The sequence below is a fragment of the Dromaius novaehollandiae genome, chromosome 12 (genome assembly GCF_036370855.1).
Source record: "Dromaius novaehollandiae isolate bDroNov1 chromosome 12, bDroNov1.hap1, whole genome shotgun sequence".
Lineage (NCBI taxonomy): Eukaryota > Metazoa > Chordata > Aves > Casuariiformes > Dromaiidae > Dromaius > Dromaius novaehollandiae.
In genome coordinates, this window is record NC_088109.1 from 22,093,384 (window position 1) to 22,114,579 (window position 21,196).

The 21,196-nt window shown below is 39.7% G+C and overlaps 2 protein-coding genes across 7 annotated transcripts in view; one reads left to right on the forward strand and one right to left on the reverse strand.

The window, feature by feature from the left end:
- Positions 1-16,615, reverse strand: part of SHQ1 (SHQ1, H/ACA ribonucleoprotein assembly factor) — a 66,389-nt gene extending 49,774 nt beyond the window's left edge. For 3 of the 4 annotated variants that reach the window (XM_064519208.1, XM_026110422.2, XM_026110405.2), the window contains exons 1-8: positions 16,188-16,615; positions 15,259-15,335; positions 14,750-14,932; positions 13,986-14,050; positions 13,010-13,132; positions 11,527-11,681; positions 8,970-9,082; positions 7,035-7,162 (exon numbers count right to left, since the gene is read on the reverse strand). In XM_064519208.1, the coding sequence (XP_064375278.1) occupies positions 7,035-7,162; positions 8,970-9,082; positions 11,527-11,681; positions 13,010-13,132; positions 13,986-14,050; positions 14,750-14,892 (727 nt within the window). In that variant the 5' untranslated portion in view covers positions 14,893-14,932; positions 15,259-15,335; positions 16,188-16,615. Of the gene's footprint in view, positions 1-7,034; positions 7,163-8,969; positions 9,083-11,526; positions 11,682-13,009; positions 13,133-13,985; positions 14,051-14,413; positions 14,493-14,749; positions 14,933-15,258; positions 15,336-16,187 lie in introns of those variants that run through there. The other variant, XM_026110414.2, reaches the window with a different exon arrangement.
- A 428-nt stretch (positions 16,616-17,043) lies between these two features.
- Positions 17,044-21,196, forward strand: part of GXYLT2 (glucoside xylosyltransferase 2) — a 29,363-nt gene continuing 25,210 nt past the window's right edge. Inside the window, exons 1-2 of one of the 3 annotated variants that reach the window (XM_026110768.2) lie at positions 17,044-17,108; positions 17,979-18,032. Coding sequence is in view for 2 of the 3 variants with exons in the window: in XM_064519209.1 (XP_064375279.1) it covers positions 20,196-20,410 (215 nt within the window). In the remaining variant the exon portion in view is untranslated. Of the gene's footprint in view, positions 17,109-17,978; positions 18,033-20,036; positions 20,411-21,196 lie in introns of those variants that run through there. The other 2 variants (XM_064519210.1, XM_064519209.1) reach the window with 2 other exon arrangements.

The window sequence follows — 21,196 nt, forward strand, 5'->3', positions numbered from 1 at the left end:
ACTGGATCCACTACTGAGCATACACTTAACAACCTCTTCTTTTCCAAAGGCTACAAGCGGAGGTTTGTTCTTGTCTCATGACTGACCAAAATTAACCAAGATATCTATCAGCAGGGTTGAGAAACAGTAAGACTGTTTCTGATGCAAACAGACTTTTTAGAAGATCTACTAAGAAATATGAGTTAGATCACTTAAAATCCACATTCCAGAGGAATGTGTAAATGTGAACTATATTCCCCCTCTCAAGTAAAAAGCAAAGAAACTCCTAGTGAACTTTGTAAAACATATGAGGTAACTATGCTTTGGAGTTTTTGCATTTTAAAGGAAGAAAAGACTGTACCATATACAACTGGACCATATTCACAGAAAACACATGCCTACATCGTTTGCTGTTGTCTAGTAGACTAGACAATTTTCAAAGGTAAATGTTCCAAGATGTTTATTAACTTACTTACTGCAAAGTGCCAGGTGTTCTTAATAAAGTTGCTCCCTGGAGAAAATACTTCTAGTTTACAAATAAAGATCTATCCATTCCTTAAAGATTTTGAATAATAAATTATCCACCACCTATTTCTTATTTTTTCTAATTTGAAAATACAACTGTATAAGATTAACAGAATAATAAAATCATAATTACATTTTCTGCTATATTAAACCCATATTTTGTACACTGATTACCAATCTTTTATCTAAAAATACCTGCAGAGTAATTAAAACTCCTGCAAAGCAGCATCTGCTATTACTTATCAAATCCTAAATATGTAAGTTTTCCTTAAGTTTCATTTTAAAATGTTTTGTACATTTGTCAGTGCCAAAATCATGCCTCTTCTTGCTACAATATAACTGCGTAAGTTATATGCACACCTGTCTAAAGGATTCAGATGAATTAATCTCCTCATAGACAAATCTGCAATTCGACAAATCTACAGATTACCTTTATTTTGTCCTTTACTTACTTTAAACTAGCCTTTTCTCGTGTTAGAATAAGCATATTTCAAATTGTTCCTGAGTAACAACCGTCAGTCAGTGAAGCATAGTTTAGTATCTCTAAAAGGGAGGATGAAGTCCAACAATTATGGAGCGATTTATTATGGTGTTACCAAAATGTTATGTAGCTGAACTCATCACTTAGATTCTAGGTAGTGTTCACGCTTTTCAACAATAAAGTCTGTGTAATATCTATATCTCGAGACTACTGCGACACTCACAAATGGTTATAAATGTGTTGGGGTCCTCAGATGAAATGTGCTATCTAGACAGAAAGCAATCTCAGTGCTCTGACTAGTAGAATCCTAGAAGAGTCTAGATTGGAAAGGACCCCTGGAGATCAGCTGGCCCAGCTTTCTGACAAAAGCAGAGCCTTAGGTTACAGCCCTGTCAAGCACAGTCTTGAAATACATGACTACTTTGAAGGAAACTTTAAGGAACTCAGAGGGATTTTTTTTTTTTTTAACATGAACTAAAATATTATGCTACAGAATTCAGATTTTAAATGTGTACCTCTATCTCCATAAGCTAGTAAATCAGCAACACCAGAGAAAGGGGGAGATTAGTTAACAGAAAGCAGCTTATTTAGGAATAAGGTTAGCAACATTTTTATCAGTGGCAGACAAGTCTGTATTCCTTTCAAGCTCTTCCCAAGACACAAGAAGACAACACACATTACTATTCTGACTAGAAAAATGTCCAGAGGCTTTGCTCAGGATCAGTGTTTCCCCCCAGCATTAGATGCTGCTTTAAAAATACTTGAAAATACTACTATAAATTTATTAAAGTGGGTAACAACTAATGAAGCTGATTTTCCATTGATTTCTCTTGTGATTGAATCTTTTTGCTGTCTGATACGGTATAAAAGGTTGTTGAATCTTTTCACAGTGCTGATGTGCATTGATAATATCTCTTCCCTGTATGGATTCTGCAGTGTCTAAAAAGAGTGGAACTGGCACTGAAGATTCAATAAAGGCACTCTTTCCCTTCCACGTGGGGTCATTTTGAGGAACTTGTAGGAGTGAGCCATCTTCGAGACCTCCAAAGCTCTGTCAAGAAGAACATGATCAGACAAGCCTCAGTTTTTTAGGAAGTGAGCCCCAGAATCCTAAAAACACTGAACTGTATCCCTCTGTACACCTATATTCACTCTGAACTGCGATCAGTCAAGTTTATTTTGTTCATCCCTCCACTTACATGATCTTTACAATTGCTCCATTCAAATTTTAGCTCCAACCAAAAGTTTTTGCCTTTGATGTCAAGCCTCCACCCTTCTCTAATTCTCAAACCAACATCTACAGCACATTTCCTTCACAACACTTTTGATCTTCTGCCTGCAGTCATTCTCCATAAAGTCACTGGACTTCGACTGATTTTTGTCATGACTCTTTAACAAGTCTGCAGTTCCTATAAACCATACTGGACATGCATCATTCTTTCTTCTGTATCTTACTGTTGTCACCTTTTAAAGTCAGTGATACTTTACAACAGGGACTTATCCTTTACATTTTAAGAATTTTGCATGAATAAACAGTAATTCTTTCTCACACGAAAAATACTTGCTCTGCCACAGGAGAGTGCCACTGAGGTACACATACTGTGAAGGCCAGGAAGACTGAGTAAAACAGATACAGAGAACAATTTTGGAAATCTGGTGAAGTGATTCATCTTAAACTTGAAAAACTACCAGTAATGCTATATATTTGAGCATTCAGAGTCCTACTGAAAGGTGGATCTTTAAAAAGAAATTCTTATTCTAAAAAGAGATCAGAGAGAGAGAGCTGTAAACGAAGTAAATTATCTCTGGATCACATTAATGCTATATTAAATACATATGTCAGCCTGAACCTTTGAAGATTATTGCATTGCCTAAAATGGAGTTTTTACTGTTGTGCAATTTGAAATAGAATAAAAATGAACCTCTAACTAAGTTGAACATGACCATTACAAAATATAAAACCTGTCTTCTAGCATCTCCAGAAGCAAAACTAATATCAACTTCAGCTGCAGAAGAGAGGTTTTTTGAGAGTTTTATTCCCTCATGGGAAAGGCTGTGTAATTAGTTAAGCTTTACAGAGTATTATTTGACGTGAGTTAGACATTATAAGAGAGAATAAGATCTGGCCCTGTCAGCTTTAGAAAGTGTCCACTCCTGAAATGATATTTTGCTACAAATACAACGGTGAAACCTGCTCTGTAATATTTCTTCTGATACCTCAGCCATACTGCAGCAAAGACAATTATCTTAGTTGCCTGATGGTCAAAGAGCTGGTGGCAGGGAGAAGACACAAGAAAATGATTGTAATACCCAGTAAAATAAATAAAGACACTTAGTACAATCAAAGAGGAAATTAAAGACTGACAAAAACCACATACCATGCACAAAAGCTGGAATAATGGAAGAAAAAGAAAAGGTTAATTAAAAATAGATTCAAGGAGAGGACAGAAGAGAACCGAAGACAGTAAATGCTAATGAGAATAGCCGACAAAAAAAAAAAAAAAGAAAAAGAAAAAAAAGAAAAAACTGGTAATGAGACCAAAAAAAAAAAAAAGAAATAGATGAGGTAAAACAAGAGAAAAATCACCAAGGATGAAAATAAGAGCAGTAATCAAGCAAAGTCTTCAGTTAATTTTAACACCATGCAAAAAAATAAGTGATCTGTATTTCTAATTACTCCTTGTAGCCAAAGACTTTATAAAAAGTAATCAAGCATTTGGCTCCAAGAAAACAATTAAGATGAAAAACAGACATCACTATAAATCAGCAAGAGGAAGAAAGAAAAGTTTTTCTTGATTCGGTGCTTTTGAATATGAAAATTTTTAATAAACATGCTAATGTCACTTTCCCCCTAAATTCACTTTTTCATGTAGTAACTTGAGACATCAGTTCCCAGCATGACAGTAGGGATTCCACAGACACAGCTTAGGTGGGAACTGTCCTAATGGCCACAGCAATGGAGCACAAAATACAGAGACTACGGAAACACCAGGTGGCAAATTGTAGTGCCAATACCCCAATACCACGGTAGGCTGTACTGTCACCTCCTTTCAATTTCGTTATCATCACTCCTACTTTCATATCACTTATTCAACAGTCTTATCTGCAACAAAATATACACCATCCCATGTTTGAGAGAGGCAGGCTTCTCCAGTTCAAGATGCAGCATCTCTGGTGACATGATTTCTATCATATCTCTGTGTGTCCACATTCTTGGGTAAAGGCTTGAGACTGCATATGTTTAATCAAGAACGTAACTTTTCTTCACAGAAGACAGAAATAATTGTGCAAGCTGACCAGAGCAGTAAGCCTATCATGAGTTGTACCTCATCAAAATCTCTGAAGATTAGGAAAAGGAGAGGAAAGATGAAGGAAAGTACCCCTTTTCTTATTTTAGAAGTTTTCTTTACACACACACACGACACGTGACTTTGGAAGGAAGACTGCAGCAGTCTGAGTATTCCTCATTTTAAGCCTCGCTTCTTCCATAGGCAGTAAAAAGAACCTGAGTGAGGATCTTGGGCCCTCCTCCTTTATGCCCTCAAACAGGTCCAGAAGTTAAGAGAACACTTGAATCTGATTATTATATAAAAAAAGTTTGATCTCACACCTACCTGCGTGGGATACATGCATGCAGAGGCTGAAAGAATCACCAAACATCACTTCATAACACCTCTTAAAATATACTGCAATGCATACAAAGTTTGTGCCCCTTCATCTTCTGTGCTCTAGCACCCTTTGGCTTTTTATAGCTTAACCACTAGCGTTCTCATGCTTCTTACTATAAGCACAAGCTAAGACCAACGACAGTCTCTTTATTGGTTTAGGGATATAGCATGCCTTGGCTTAATGCATGCAGATATTTCTCTCGTTCCAGTGGAAATGAGGCAAAATTTCTCAGCTAGTAAAGAAGGTCCTTCATTTAGCAGAGTCTTCATTTTGTTTGTGTCTATTCCACGCCACTTCCACTTATTAAGTGCACAAAATGAAATATGTACTACTGCAGATCAATGCATTCAGCTTGTAAGAAGTCCCGAACTTGTAAGTCAGACTAGCTGGACTATCCCATTGACAGGAAAAAGCACAAAAACAATACAAAACACAGGGAATTCGTCCAACTGATCATCAGATTCCAGATCCAATAGCCCAGATCTACCTCCTGCTCTTTTCTATTTTCACTCGTAAGAGACCGTCAAGTGGAACCTGTACTCCCTCTCATGGTGGTTTCTTTTAACACAACTCACTCAGGTTTAAGAGTCTCCACTGGTTTCAGATGCTCATTCAGTTTGCCATTATTAGCTACTGTTTCCATTCAAACAACAGTAACTATGTTAGCAAAAGTAAGGACTTTTTAAGTTAACAAAAAAGGGGCAGCAAGGGTTGCTGTCATTACATAACACAAACAGCAGACGTTATCTTACTCAGATTTGCTGAAGATCCCCAAACCATATGAGCCTCTTTACCCAGCCACATGAAGGTAAACGGTCTAAGGTTTTTTTGATCATCCACATTAAAAAAAAAAGTTAAAACAAATGGTTTAGAGAAACCTTTTGTGCAGTCCCAATTCCTGCATGACTTTTACCAGCAGGATTACCAGACTTTTGGGTACTTTGCCTATTGTTACTGCCCATAAAGTACAATAACATACATGTTTTTCTTCAGGACCTTAATTTGAATTAAAAATATTTTTCATCAATAAAGTCATTCAGCTGCTCTTCATTTTCATTGTATTCCTTAACACAGGTAAACATCAACATTTCATTGACTAAGAAGTGAAAGGGTGATAATAAACAAAAGAACTCCTCATTATTCCATTTCCAAGCCTCTTGTATCTTTGTCCAATGCTTTTTAAATCAAATGCTTGTTATGGATAAAATCAACAATTTCTGGCTTCAAAGGCTGAAGAGAGATCAAATAACATCCACAGTGAAATATACAGCATTCACCCAAATTCTATTGCTCTACCCCTGTATCAAGTGTGGAAGGGCAGGGTATTACTAGTACAGTAAAATTACATTTGTTGAAGAACCTCTGCTGAAGGGATTATCATTATCTACTTTAGTAACATTAGATTTCATACTACATAGGAAATGAGCAAAGGACAATAAAAGAATATGCATAATAAATTGTACACAATGATTGCAGAAAGTACTACAAAAAGTAATCTCAGTTATCCATTACCAATACTGTAACAGGTTCACTTGCTAATCCTGAAACCATCCTTTTTAGTTTCTAAAAGGAAACATGAAGACTTTCCCTTAGAAAAAAGTCTCTAGAATCCATAAAAATAGCAATAGAATAATAAGAGCCACGAGCATCTGTGGTACTGTACAAATAAAATAGAACATCCTACAGAAGACACGCACACCACAGAAATACAGGCTGATATTAGGTCAGTCTTCCCCAACTGATTCTTGGAGGACTTGCTGCAAAGTGTCTGCACCATGTTTGTAAGTAAATAAAAATAGTTATGACAACTTTCCCCCTGGAAATACAGCCAGGAAAGGGAGAACAATAAGTTGCAAGTCTGAAAAGAGATAAGCACCACCAACACACAAAGGACCCACTTTCTATTAAAATAGCTACACAAAGATGGTTTTGATTTGATTACAAATGCCATGACTTACTGACACTGGCAGCTCATATGAAATCTTAAAAATTACAGCACACCCTCAAAAGGGAATTTTCTCTGCATAGAGAGCTGAAATTCTAGTCGGCCTTTAAGAAGGGTTAACTCTGAAATATGTTATGGAGACAAAAAGAGATCACATCCGAGCCTACAAAAAGCTAACAGATAAATGCTTAAGATGAAATGACCACTTTATCGTATATTGTGAGCTCCAGCAATCAGCGCTCTCAAAGATTTCAGTATGTAACTGTCTTTCAAAAAGAAAGGCATGATGCAGAATACTTCTTTCCTCTATGAAGGACAGCAGTTTTAAGACTGAAAATTGTAGGCTAAAACCAGTTTTGTTTGTTTGTTTTTAGAACAGTAACATAGTACATGACCTGGAATCACAACAATTAATTGACACAGATACGTTCTTACCAAAAGTTTGCCTGTCATGTTCCTGATGGCTTTCTTCCTGCAAGGCCATCTTTTTTTTATGGGCATCAATCCACCATGGTTGATATTTCAAAACATGCTGAATAGCTTCATCTTCAAAAAAATCAGCTCTGGAAAGAGAGTCATGTGCTGTTTATTTCACAGTTTATAGCACATGTGGGTATATTTTTATGCACAGAAGGAATACACCTAATTTGGCTCCAAGTTATTTCCCATGTGTTAGAAATACAATCCCAAAGAACAAACCTGGCCAGTATCTGCTCTTCAACTTAAAACCAGAAAATACTCATTATTAAAGCATAAACAACAGTATTCTTTTATCTTACAGTACCCCTCCCATACTTCCTCAACTTTTCCAAGGCTGCCCAGAAGCCTAGGAAGTTGATGAGTTTGTAGCATGACATAAAGGTGAATAGATCTTGTTTGTTTTGAATCCATCTAAAGAAAAAAACATTTCAAAGAGAGGACTTCTCAGAGAATATCGCTCTGGCAGCAAACTTGACTTCATTAGGAAGTTCTCCTATTTTCAAAGCAAGCATACTTTGGAGAGGAGATGTATGCAGCTGGAGAGCAAAGATCTGAAAGTAGGGCTGGGAACTGACTTTTGGGTAAACAGAAGGTATGCAGTAGCAAGGTGGAAAAAGAAGAGCTGTACGTGAATCCTGTAAAAGATGTAGCGCCATTTCAGCACAAAGCCACTGTGGTAGAAACTCAACATAGTAAGTCTGGAAGGATTTATATTAAAGGATTCAAGTCCTAAGCCTCCTCTTATCTTCATTTTTTTCCTTCAAGCCAAACAATAGAATGAAAAATGAGAACTATAAAAATGCAGGAAGTATTTCTTAACAACTTCTTAATCATTATACAAAACCTGCCCAGTTCACTGAAGGCAGATTGTAATTTGCTGTACTCTCACATTAACAGCTTCTCCAATGCCTTCGGTGTCTTTTTAAAAGGTATGCATTTTCCTTAAAACCAACAGAATACTTCTGCTTGCCACCGTTCCCTCCAGAGCTATGCTGGAAATACTTCAAATGGGTTAAGCCTATGTATTTCAGAACAAACAGAGCAATTCCTGTGGCTGTGCTTCAAAATATCTAAATACAAAAGAAAAAAAGCCACCAAGATCCCTCTTCTTCCTCAAAATACAACACAAATATTAATTCTCCCTACTGGGGCCTATACCCATTTCCCAGTAAATCAGTGTTACAGGAAGTAGTTCTGACAATTTAAACTTAGTGTATTTTTTCTGAAAGTTCCTGCACTTCCCTTGATTTGAAATATTCCAGTTTGGAGATACTGTCCTTGAAGGGCACAACGAATCATTTCCACCTTCATTACATAGGAAGAAGCACAAAGAAATGAAGTTTTGTTTGAGAGTTTTTCTCATTCTGTTGAAAAACAGGTTTTATCTGATACAGGCAAAGCCCAAAATGGTTTAAGCCAAAGTTACATGATTTCAAATCTCTAAGGAAAAATACCAGGATCTACTTAAAAGGGAACATCTACTTCCTTATCGACTAGGATGGATCAGTTACCATTGTTTCACGAGGAGAAAAAGCCATGACATCTGCAACCCAGAACGCTGGCAGGGTTTGGCTACTCTGATGCTGAAAAGGTCAACTATGAAACAAGATTCTGCAACAGTGCACAAAAGTCAGTCTCCACTGAAGTGGGGCTGCTGCGTTTAGCTAACCAGTAAAGTAACTGCAAAACAGGTATACAATGTCTTGTGTCACTGTCACTCTTCTGAATACCCTCTAATGCCTACTGCAAGAAGACAAAGAGCCAGACAGACAAAAAGTAAAGCCAGTATTTCCAAAAGCAATCTTAAAACCATCATCTATTAAATGAAACAGTGAACTTATTTCAAGTGAGGTACTTTCACTTGACCAGGTGAAATAAATCAGTACTTACAGGTAATGATCAGGATCAAACTTGGCAGCCTCAGCTGCCAGGCGTTTCCTCCTGCGTTCATCTACAGGCACTCGGTCTGGATCCTTAATGTCAATAACATCACTGAGTTCATCCTGAAAATGCAATAAGATTAGATGATCAAGCCAAAGATACAACGTACAAGAATTCTTTAATAAAAGTTTAGGAGGGAAGTCTATTGTCATTAAAGTGAAGTGCTAAGGCACTGTTCAACCTCCCTTATGAAAAGGTAATATACTACATGTCATACTATGCCTTCACTTTTAACACAAGTGCAAAAAATAATGATAATAATAATGGGCTCTGTTAAAATAGAGGAGTTCTAACTAGAATTTCTCATCTCTTGATATGCATTATTGAAAACTAGGCACAATCTTAAAACATCTGCATACCCTTTCAATTCAAACTCCGTCGTGCAACTGGACATCCAAATTCTATGGAATTTCAATTATTATGAATTCTAAGAAGCTTCAAATTTCATGAATTCTATTCAGGCCTTTATCATAAGGCAGGCAGGCCCTATTAACTCTCATCTATCCATGAATTAGAGAAACTGTTGAACATACAAAAGCAGAATGACTGCATTTTAAAGCTCCTATCCTACAAATTAATCTACAAAAGGAAACTTCAGTGCATCAGTATAGCCACAGTAAATTCATCATAAATCAAGCACACAGACCTTGAAGAATCCCAATCTCAGCCAGTAAACTTCATTGTGTTGAATAAAATAAAGTGAAATATCATATCTAAATGAATAATTCAGCATTGTCCTTTTCATGCAATATTTTATAAGAGTCTAATCCTATGAAGAGCTTTAATCTCTAATAATTCAATTATGGAAAAAACATACTATAAACACATTAGCAGGTAATAATGAATAAACCAGATTGCTACTGTTTAACAAACTGCACTATGTATGTACGGACAATTTGTCATACAATATTTTTCAAAATCATTTTCTAAATTGTGAATACAAATTCAGGTTGTTGTATTTAAAAAAAAAAATCAAGCAAAATATTTATATTAATGGGAAAAAGAAATCAGCACTATCAGCAAACAATCCATGCTCATTTTACTCTCACAGTCTCCAATAACAACTACCCCTTCTCTCTTCTAAAACTCCCCAAGTATTTATCTCAAATCACTTCAAGACAGGTGTCCCATATCTCAGATAACACAGACTGACCAAGAAAATAAGCCTGCATTCCCAGCCAGTGTTCCAGTCAGCTGATCAACCTCTTTTTGAAACAGGGCAAGCTTATCATACAATTATACTGCTCAAAGAGTTCAAGCAAAGTTCTCTGAAAGGTTCAGGCTCTGATAAGCAGAAAGTTTCAAAAGAATAGTATAGTAGAAGAACATTTTGAACAAAATATGTAAACCCATGACAGATTATAATCCTAATTTTAGAGGCAATAGAGAACAAAAAAATTAGTTCAGACTCTAGGGACATTTATTTACATTCCATTAACGTTTTCGTATGGAATCTGCCAGCTACAGTTATGAAGTGCTACTCCCGGAGAGAGAAGGAGACAAAACCAGGACTTCATTGCTGAAGGTCTTTAGGGATGATAAAGCGGAACCCATTTTCAAATATCTTAGTCTCCTGAACATCATCTATTTACTGCTGAAATTAGAATTTTAGCTGCTAATGACCTTATTTTACATCTGAAGATCTGAATCGGCTTTAGCAAGTGAGATAGAGTCAAGCACACTTAAAGAGACCCTCACATACACAAGGTGGAACAAGATGACTGCACATTTCAAAAGTTATTGCCTTCTGAAGAAATGAAGGCTAAAATGAAAACTAAAAGGAAAAATGACTACGAATTTCACAATGGAAAATATTTGAATGCAACAACCATAACAAAGCCTATAGATTAGGCAACTTTATTTTGTATTAGGTAAAATTGTTTCTTTTTTTTATTTGAATCATCTCTTTCATTTTAAGTATGTTTTAAAATTCATTGCATCTGAAATATACTTTATGTTGGCATTGAATACATTTGAAGTCAGAATAGGAGACAACGCTAAATAAAAGCAGGAGCGTTAATGGTACAGCCTAAAGACTGTTTGCAACTTGCCAGAACTATTCACCTGGCACATGACCAACTTCATACAAGCCTTTTTCCACACAGTGCTTTTAAAGGCTAGCTGAACTGTGCTGGCAGTGGCAGTCCACTTTCAGGTGTTACGTTCCATTTCTGCCCCCCCCCCCCCTTTTTTTTTTTTGTTAAGGCCAGGGACCCTTAGGCCCTTTCCTCTACCATTGATCCTACCGCAGACACAGACCAGGCTACTGCCTCAGCTACCACAGTTAACTCACACTTGACCACCCCTATTTCTGCAGGAACAAGGGTTTGTCTGTGCTATTATATGAAGAACAGAATATATTCAGTCATGTAATAGGATAATGAAGAGCATCTGTCATTAAATGACCCTCTCTTTACTATGGAACAAGCCAGGAAGCCTATCCAACCAGAAAGCCTATATACCTTAAAATTATCTGGAACTTTTAAGAGGCAGAGGAGTCACCTACCTGCAGTCGCTGGAACACCGCTGAGTGCAAGTTCCCAAATCCATAGCAGTACTGTTGTTGCAGAGTGCTTTCTGCAGTTTCTTCGTAAGCGGTCTGCTCAATTTCCCAGTCAAATTCTTCTTCCTCCTCCTCCTCCTCCAACTGAGCAGAGGCAGCTGTATATATTGCATGGTCAGAGAAAGAAAATGATTACAAGCTCATATCACACAAAACATATATGATTTAATTACAAGACAAACATTGATAATACAGCAAGCTTTTTATTTACTACATCTCTTAATAAGTCTTATATGACAGCATCAACTATAATTTCCAGAAAATAGAAGAACAGAAAAAAAAAGGCACCAAATGCACATGAACAACACATCTCCTAATCTCCCTTCATCTTATCCAGTTGATTGAGTGGTTTGAATGAAAATGAGGTATAACAGACCTGATTCATATATAACAATACAAAGACTAGGAAAAACAGTTTTGTTTTCTTTTTTGATGCAACACACATATTCCCAACTGTGGATGTTCACAATCTGTCAGATTTTGCTGCATCTCTGCAGCCTCCATCTCCATATGGCATTTTTCTCAAATATATAACTCTTCTCATTAAGAATGTGCAAAAGTATTAATTTCTTTCACACAAACCCCATGTTTTCTACTTCTGTTGTAACACGGAAGGATAGTACATGGCTGTATTACAGTTTACACTAGACCACTGGATTAGATTGACTCTTACAATCATGAAGTAGTTTCCAAAATTAAAAAAAACAAAAAAACAAAAAAACAAAAAAACCCACAACATTCACTGATTATTAAAGTGTTTCACACAGGCAGATGCTTACATCAGTAACCCATAGGTCCTGCTCCAAATTCTCCAACTTTTCAAAACGGAGACCAGGAAAACTTACACTCAGTTACTCAAAGACTGAAATAGTGGTTCCACTGACTTCAACATGAACAGAAATTTATTCTAAGATAACCCTGACAAGATCAAAGTAACATTATCAATAATTTAAAACAGATATTCACATAATTAATCACATAGTCAAACCTTCTTGTCTGTGAAATGATGCCATTAAGCAGGTCATCCACTGGAACCTGAGTGGTGGTGTTGTTTTGTTTTGTTTTTAAGCTTCCACTATTTGAGCTGAAAGACTAGTTGTACTGACTTGTAGGAAGTAGAACACTCAAAATGTGTGTTTATTATACAGCCACTAGAGGGGCTATGGATCTACAGAGGTTTAGCATGTGTTAAACATACATTTTGGAAAAGCATACATGAAACTAAGCTACAAACATGAAAAGTACATCACCTACAAGTTCTCTCTGATACTTATCCATACTTCCACATTCATTCACTTTCCTTGTACCTTGGACTAGACAATAACAGAAACAGACTTACATAGTGATATATGTAGAAAGACAAACTGTTTGTATAATTATTTTACTATACATATGTATCACTAATATAAAAGATTTTTTGTTGTACCTATCTCTTCCACTAAAGGTTTTGCTGATCTTAACTTCTTTGGTGCCAAAAGAGATGTCAGCATATCCAGTCCCTCAAAATATTGGCCAGGAATCTCCTTGGGTAACTGAATTGTAAAAGTTCCTTAAAGAAAAGTCAGTATATAGTTATTAGTCTTACATTAAAATATCCATGATAAATTAAAAAGGACATTTTTCTTCTTACAAAAAAGGCTCACAGAAACTGGGATACATGCAGAGAGTATTTTATCATGCATCAGTATCTGTGCATGTTTTTATACTTCCTTTACCAATTTCACAAAAATCAAAGATTTTAACAACACAGCATGAAAAAGCATATTTAACTGGTTGGGGTCTCTTGACTTACACTGTATAACATAAACCAACAGAAGATGAGCTTCATTTTAATTTGAATCCTTCCCCCAACCAGGTAATCAAAATAAGATCATAGGAAGCTATATTCAACATGCCGATTCATGTTGTAAGTTAAGTACATAATAAAGACTTTGGAAGCAGCAAACTATAGGTTTTATTTCAGTATTTATTTTCTTTCTGAATATATTTATTCCAGAAATGCCCTCCACCTTAAGGTGTGGAGAAAGGTTCAAGTCTTCTCTCTTAAATCAAGAGATTGCCTCAGGACTACTTAATTTCTGCTCAGCACTACTCGACTTCTTTGAGGACTTACTAGACTAATGATCTTGGCAAAATAACATATTTAACGCCTATAGGGCATGAAGGGGACTTGTACATAAACATCATTATTAGGACAATTATGGACATGTCTCTTGTCCTTAATTAGCTGAAATAAGTATAATGCATCCTGAACAAGAGTTTTGTATCACATAAAATAGAAGAAACTTCAGTAAAGTATAAAATACTGTATTTAAATTAAAAGTTCTGTGCAATTAAGCATGTTATTGAAGAGCTAGCACTGTATTTTCAGTGACAAATACACTAATAATATTAACTGATACCTTTGTCTGTATCATAAGATGCTTTTTCTCTACCATCTTCCACAATCCTTCCAGGAAGAGTCAATCTGCAGGAAAAAAAGAAAAACGAAGATGTCTCATTGAATGCCTGACTAATTCTGCAACTCAACCCATAAAACCTTAAGGCACAGTCCAAAGGCAGTACGAAGGATTTAACTACGTGACTGCTACTGATATTAATGGAAGTTACACTCCTAAATCCTTGCATACTACTTCAAAAGCTTACTCCCTACGTACTGGTACAAGAGATCAGTATCTGACAGAGGTAACTTGTGATTCCTATTCTCCCCGCTAAGATGAGGGCACAGCCACCACAGAGACGATGTCCTTAGTACTATGTGCAACACTCAGAAGTTTTTGTAACTTACAGACTCTGAGCTAACCTACAGTGACAGGATACAGAAACTCACCCAATTCACTGCATTCTACTAATCTACTAAAATCTTGCTTGTAGTTTACTACTGTATATAAGCAACATGAGGAGAAGAATGCCTGAGAATTCAGGAAACAGAAAATAAAAAAGGTTAGGAGCTCATCAGCTTTTACATGCCAAAGGTTCTCTTAACACTTTCATACTTGTGGTTTAAAACCTTAAAACAAAGAGGCCAGATCCACAAGATAAGCCATATCACTGTGGCAGCTACAGATGGAGCATGTTTTGAGGGCCCCAAAGGTAATGTTCATTCTCCATTGATTTTTATTTATTTTTTGAAGTTCAAAGCTTTTTACATCCTTCCACTACTTGCCTGAGAAAGTAAGGTTTGGCATAAAATTTAAAATCTTCCCCTTCAAAATATACATCAAACTCTGAAGCTCTGGCATAAGGTATTTTGATTATTATTGTAAGAAAATCTGGATCCTGGCTCAGCTCAAAAGCTGGAGTTATCATGATGAATCAAGCAGGAGAAGCAACCACTGACTCCACGGCCCTATCAAAACAGCAAAAGAAAAGATTATTTAGTTTCTATTTTATGATAGTAAATAGTGTTTTTTTCAAAATTTTTTTAAGAAGAATATTTCAGATTTTCACAGAATTATCTTCTACGTACTCAAGAATAAAACATTCATGATAAAAAAACCCTGTGCTCTCATCAAGAATAGCAAGGTCCTATCTCTTTACAACTTAATCATTGCTTCTTAATGAAAAAAGAGAATGTAAATGAATGCAAACATCTGGAGTACTGGAAAGCACCTACTATATTCAGCATACCAAGCACATTAAGTTCAGTCTTAAAACCTGTGGGCTTTTTTTTACCTGTTGATTACAGTTTTCCAGGCAGCAGATGTTAGATTTGCATTTCTGAAGTGATGATAAACCACTATTAGAAGACACTGAAAGAGAAAAATACTGTACTTCACAATCTATAAACACACTTCCCAGAACACAAACACTAGATTCAGTACACCCCAAAGAGATGACCTGAGCATACGCAGTAAGAGTACTACTCTTCATGCCTGCTTTAATATGTAAGCCTCTGGTTTAGTTACATGCACGGTAAGTCAAAGATGCCTCTTTGCACTGGGCTCATGATGCAAGAGCTGTCTTAACAGTTTACACAGAAGCAGTTTACACACCCGGGACTTCCAAAGGTCCAGTGTGAACATACCTTTCGTTCTGATGAGGCTGCAGTGCTTTCAGAAATCTTGAACAAGCATCTTAGAAACCTCACACTCCCCCAACAATTTTGGGGAGGCTAATGATTCAGTCAAAGAAAACCTAAACAATATACTAGTTGTAACTGGACTAAGGAGTGTCTGGGATCTCCTTCACTAAGTGTTTTTAAGGAGAGTTTAGGTCAACATCCAGGATCCTACATACGCATATAGGCAAATGCATATATTTATCAGGAAGGGAAGGAGCTTATATAGCACCAGCCTCCGGTACACAACTTGTCTGACTTTTCCAGAGTTTCAAAATGCAAGTGGCATTTCTTCAGTTTTAATTTAGAACGAGTTTTACCTGGAAAAAAAGAATGAAAACTATCTGTATAAGACAGAAAGTCTTTTTAATAAAACGTTTAGAAGAACAGAAGTATTATTTGGAAGAGAACTACTTTCCACGGACTTTCAGAGCTGTCTTTACTGAACAAACCCGCATTCTTACAGCTCCAAGAAGTGCAGAGCACAAGCACTAACAGGGCTAAACCAAGAGATGACCCGTTCCGTCACAGCGCAGTCACCTACCTCACGCGGAGGGCACGAAATTCCTCGCCTCCCTGTACCGTTTTATGGCAATTCAACATTTTCACCCTCTCCAGGCGCAGTAACCTCGCTGCAACCGCCGAGAAAACTCCGGTCCCGGGCACCTCCCCGCCGGTCCAACAGGCCGCGCGTCGCTCGCCGAACAGACCCGGCTGCCCAGAGCCGGGCGTTAGACCGACCGGCCGCCTCCGCGGGGCACCGCGGTGACTACGCGTAGGCGCGCGGCAGGAAAGGCGGCGAGCGCTCCCGCCGGGCTTGTCTGCCGCAGGCGCCGCGCTCCGCTACCACCGCCCGTTTCCGCGCCGCTCACCGCGCTGCCGCCCAACGGCCGCCCCCGCGCGCGCATGGCGGCACGCAGCGATCCGCGCATGCGCAGCCAGGCGGCAGCGCAGCGGGAGGCGGAAAGGCCGCGCCGCCCCGCCCAGAGGCGGCGCCATCACGAGTGACACCGCCTCCGGGGCGGGCTCGGCCTCGGGCGAGGCGCCGAGTTTCGGCAGCGGTTGGCGCATTCGCAGGGCACTGGAGCATCAGTCAGCTTTTGGGCCTTGTTGGTGTGATCTGTGGTACAAATTTCGGGCAGGAAGCTAAATTATGAACCGGTAGGCACTGTCCTAGTATCTCCAGGTAACTTCACATTTGCACCGAACAAATCTGTGAAGGACAAGGAAAAATTCCTCAGGAAGCTTATTCTTGTCTGACACTTCCCAAAGCACTACCTCAGTGTTTTTCCTTCTTCTTCTTTCCAGAACCTAAGAATTTCTAGCCCTTTTTGTCTGGTGATACTTTCTCCATAAAAGAAATGTTTGTGTGCTAATTTCAGGAGAGAAGAAACATCGGCCATTTTGTGTTGTCAGCCAAGGATGGCCTGCGGGAGGAAACCTGTATCGCCTTCTTCTGCAAAAGGTATACTGAATTTTTAGATCTATGAGGAAAAAGTTTTATCTAGAAATGTAGAAAGACCATTTTAAATTTTTTGACGCGTCTTACTGACAAAGTCAGTTTGGCTGCTGTGTGTTTAATGGAGCACTGAAAAGTGGCAATCCATCATCTACAACATTTTGGCCTAGTAATTAGTAAAATTTGCTGTCCATTTGAAAAATAAAAACACAAAGCTTTGCAGTTTGCAAGCGCAATTGACTCTACATGGTTAATAATTGCAAGTAAACCTGGTGTAATCCCATGGTTAAGGTGCCTAAATATACATCCTAGAAATATAGCTGGCATGCACATGAAAATGGTGATCAGAAACAAAGTATGCATTTCATTTAACAAGAGGAACAAAACTAGTAGTCTGCCCAAGAAAGAAATGGAAATAAGGTAAGTGTATGTTTCCCTCTATGTGAAATACATTATGAAATTCAATACAATAAAAAACAGTTTCCATTATCTAAACTACCAGTGCTATAATTTTGATAAAATACTAAGCCCTAGAAATAGTTATGCAAGTTGTCAGACTTACAATTTGCAGAATTTCAGTGTACACGAACAATTGAGGGATTTTCCTGAGATGGAAACAGAATATATCACTGCACATTCTTGGCGAAAATTCATCCTGTTCTCCCCGTTGACTTGGAGAACAAATACAAATATTTCAACTTCTTTTGTCTAAGTGTCCTGAAGCATTCCTCCAAATCTAACGCACTTTAATTTGAGTTTGCTTTCCAAGCCATGGATTTAATTTTCCAGGACTTTATAGTCCTTAACAGTTTCACTTACAAAAGTATTATGACCATAATACCATGATAGCTCTATTTTCGCTCTTTCCTCTTGCAGTCATGATTATCCAAAGATATTGAAGCTTCTCCTGATTTTATTTCTCCAGAGGAGGTAAGGTTCCTGAATCACAAAGACCTTCTTTGTTACTTTTTTAGATAAAGGATATAACACCATGTATTAAACTGGTTTCTAGCTGCATACTGGTGGTCTTTATAGCCTCAGGATCTAATCTGAAACAGTCTTTGCAAGAATAGAACCTTAATAGTCAGGGCTGTAAATATATAATGTATTTCCTAGTGTTACCTGTTTTGGTGTTACCTGGTAGAGAGCATGTCAGAAGTGCTCTATGTAGAGCGTGAGAGATCAAATTACAGTTTAGCTTCTTAGTGGCTGAAGAACACAAACTGTAGCATTAGTAACTGTAACGCAGAGGCGGTTGTGAACCTCTCTGAAAGCCCAGCCTGCCACCACTGAGCAGGAGAATTGTTAGATCCATGGATCGTGGAACAATGCAGAGGCAAGCACGTAAGGCATTGCATGTAAGGTGTGGTGCCTGTGGCAAATGGTTTCTTTCATGCCAAAACTACTTTTTTTGAACAGCTTCCTAGGGATATTGTTTGTCCTCTGTTGTATGTTAAAAAAGCCCTTGGTGTTGTTCAACCTAACTACCACAGAAGTAGCGTATAAGCAACTGTTTGCTAGTCTGGGTTTTTAGCTCAGTAGTAAGACTGTGAATTTTTGAAATTTGTAACTCACTAGAGAGCGTGTGCTACATTTTCCTTTCTGTCCCCTATGTATAGAGGACGTATTTCTGTTACAACCCCTTTTGAATGGAGCCTGGCTCTCAAGACAGAGTCACGGTTACAGTCTTATCTTATAGTATAGGCCTGTTTTGCCCCTCAATATATATGGCATTTCAGGGGGTTGTTACTGATACTCATTTTCTCATTAAGAATTAGTTTGGTGGGGTTTTCTTGCAGTATATACATTCTCGGAAAAGGATGTAGCTTTATGCATTGTGGGTTTTCTATAGTTTGTCATTTAGTGTTGTTATTTTCTCTTAGTATGAAGTAACTGATATTTTTACATCTGCTCAGAATCTGAGTCAGATGAAATTCTAAAACACCGACTGTTCATTGCATTCTTTTCATTGCTACTAAGGTTAAACACATTTTGGGATACCATTAGTCAGGGCTTGATGTGACAGCAATGTAAAATGACCAGGCTGTACAGCTTCACTGTCAAGCAAATGCCATTTACGTTTGGAAGGGCCAACTCTTGGAAGATTTGGCCTGAAAGTAAACCTGACTTTGCAGAGTAAGGCTGTGTATCAGGAGAGCTGAATGCATGGCAATTCACCCTTCTGCGTGAGATGCATCATTTACAATATGCTGCTCCCTTACCTTGGTAGCATTCAGATCTACAGCAAGTTCAAAAGACTCGGGCCTCCCAGCCTGTACAGTGACGTGTCTGGAACATAATCCTTTCCATCAGGTAGTGTTGTGACTTCAGTGGAGTTATTCGCATTACAATTGTAGCACTGAGCCATTTATTTTAAAACTACTAGATCAAACAGCTCTATGGAGAGCACATCTAGTTTTCATGTGAGGCACATGGGGCATCAGCCGTGTAACCCTGCTTTGGTGTAGTCCAGTAGACTGTGGTCATTTTACTGCCCGGTATTCCCTGGGGGTGAAACCAACCACATGGAGTTGTAGTTTGTTCGGACAACTAAGGCCACGAAGGATGTGCAAGGCCCTGGTTTCCCCAACCTCCCCATTCCAGAGGCTGCTGTCTCCATCCTCTGTGTAGCTTATACTCCGGCTCCTTGGGGCGGTGTAAACACTTGTATTTCTGTCGTGCTGCACACGCGAAGCTGGTAAACCATTGCAAACGCGTGTAGGGGTTATTTCTGTGAAACTGCCGGTGTTGCACAGACTGACTCGCTCAGCCATGGGAAGAGGAGCCCAAAGCCCCTCGGGCGGTGAGTGAACGCCTGTGCTCCCTCGCCGCGCACAGCGCCGCGGCTGCCCGGGCGCAGCGCGCCCGCGGGGCAGGTGGCGCCAGAGCCGCGCGCGGGCGGCGGGGCGGCTACTCCAGACAGTACGGTAGGGCGGCGGGCCCCGCCCCCGCAGCCGGGAGCCGCGCCGGGGCGGGCGGCCACGTCCCCGCGCCGCGCCGGGCCGCGGGCGATGTCCGCCGCGGCGGCGGGCGGGCGCAGGGGCGGCCGCCGGGCCTGAGCCTCGGCCTGGGCCTGGGCCTCGCCGCCGCGCCATGCGGCTCTCGTGCAAGGTGGCGGCCGCGCTGCTGTGCCTCGGCAGCCTGCTGCTGCTCTATCTGCTGGCGGGCAGCGCCGCCGCCCCGCCGCGCCCGCCGCCCGCGCCCTCCGCGCCCGCCCGCCCCGCCGCGCCGCCCGCCCGCCGCCAGCCGCGCCTCGGCCGCAGCCCGGCGCGCAGGAGCCCGCCCGCCGCCCGCCTCGCCGGCGCCAGGTAACGCCGCGCCGCCCCCTCGCCGCCGCCCGCGCTCGCCGCCGGCCCCTTTCCGCGGCGCCGCGCGGGGCCGGAATCGGTGCCTTCCCGTTGGTTCTGGCCTTGTCTCGCGGGCTGGGCTGCGCGGTGCGGTGCCGCTCGTTCCCGACCCGCGGGGCGGGCTGCCCGCCTCGGCCGCGGGACTCGTGCGGCTTTCTTATTTAGAGGCGAAGGGAGAGGGGAGGGGAAGGGCTGTGCTCTGCCGTGCCCGCAGCTTCTGAGCTGTTCGGCACCGGTGGGTTTTAAACTGCGGAGCTTTCTGCTTTAAAAGTTTTTTTCTGTGTAAGCTAACTCAGCAGAACTTCAGAAAAAGTTTGGATCCATGCTGTGTTATGTTCCCTTTTCCAGTACCTTCCAGTTGGAGTGTATTTTTTAGAAAAGTGGTAATTACTTCAGGAAAAAAAAAAAAAAAAAAACAGGAGTAGAGTGCTTTCAGTGGGTGGAGGACTGTTTTCCCCTCTGCATTCCAGCTATATTATGGTCAGTGTGACCTCATATATCTAATTAACTTGGTATGTCTTTGTGTCTTTGATTCATGATTTCACAGAGATGTTCTGAATGGAAGCCTGTTCCTGTTTTATGAGCTCTTATTCCGTAACTTATTAAAGCAGTTGGTTTCTTACAAGCATTGTTATCTTACTGAATGCAAGAGATGTTTACTGTGGCTGGGAATGGGTCATGAACAGAATTCAAATGTGTGTATTAAAGCAGGATTATTTCCACTGGCAACTGTACCTCCTGAACTCA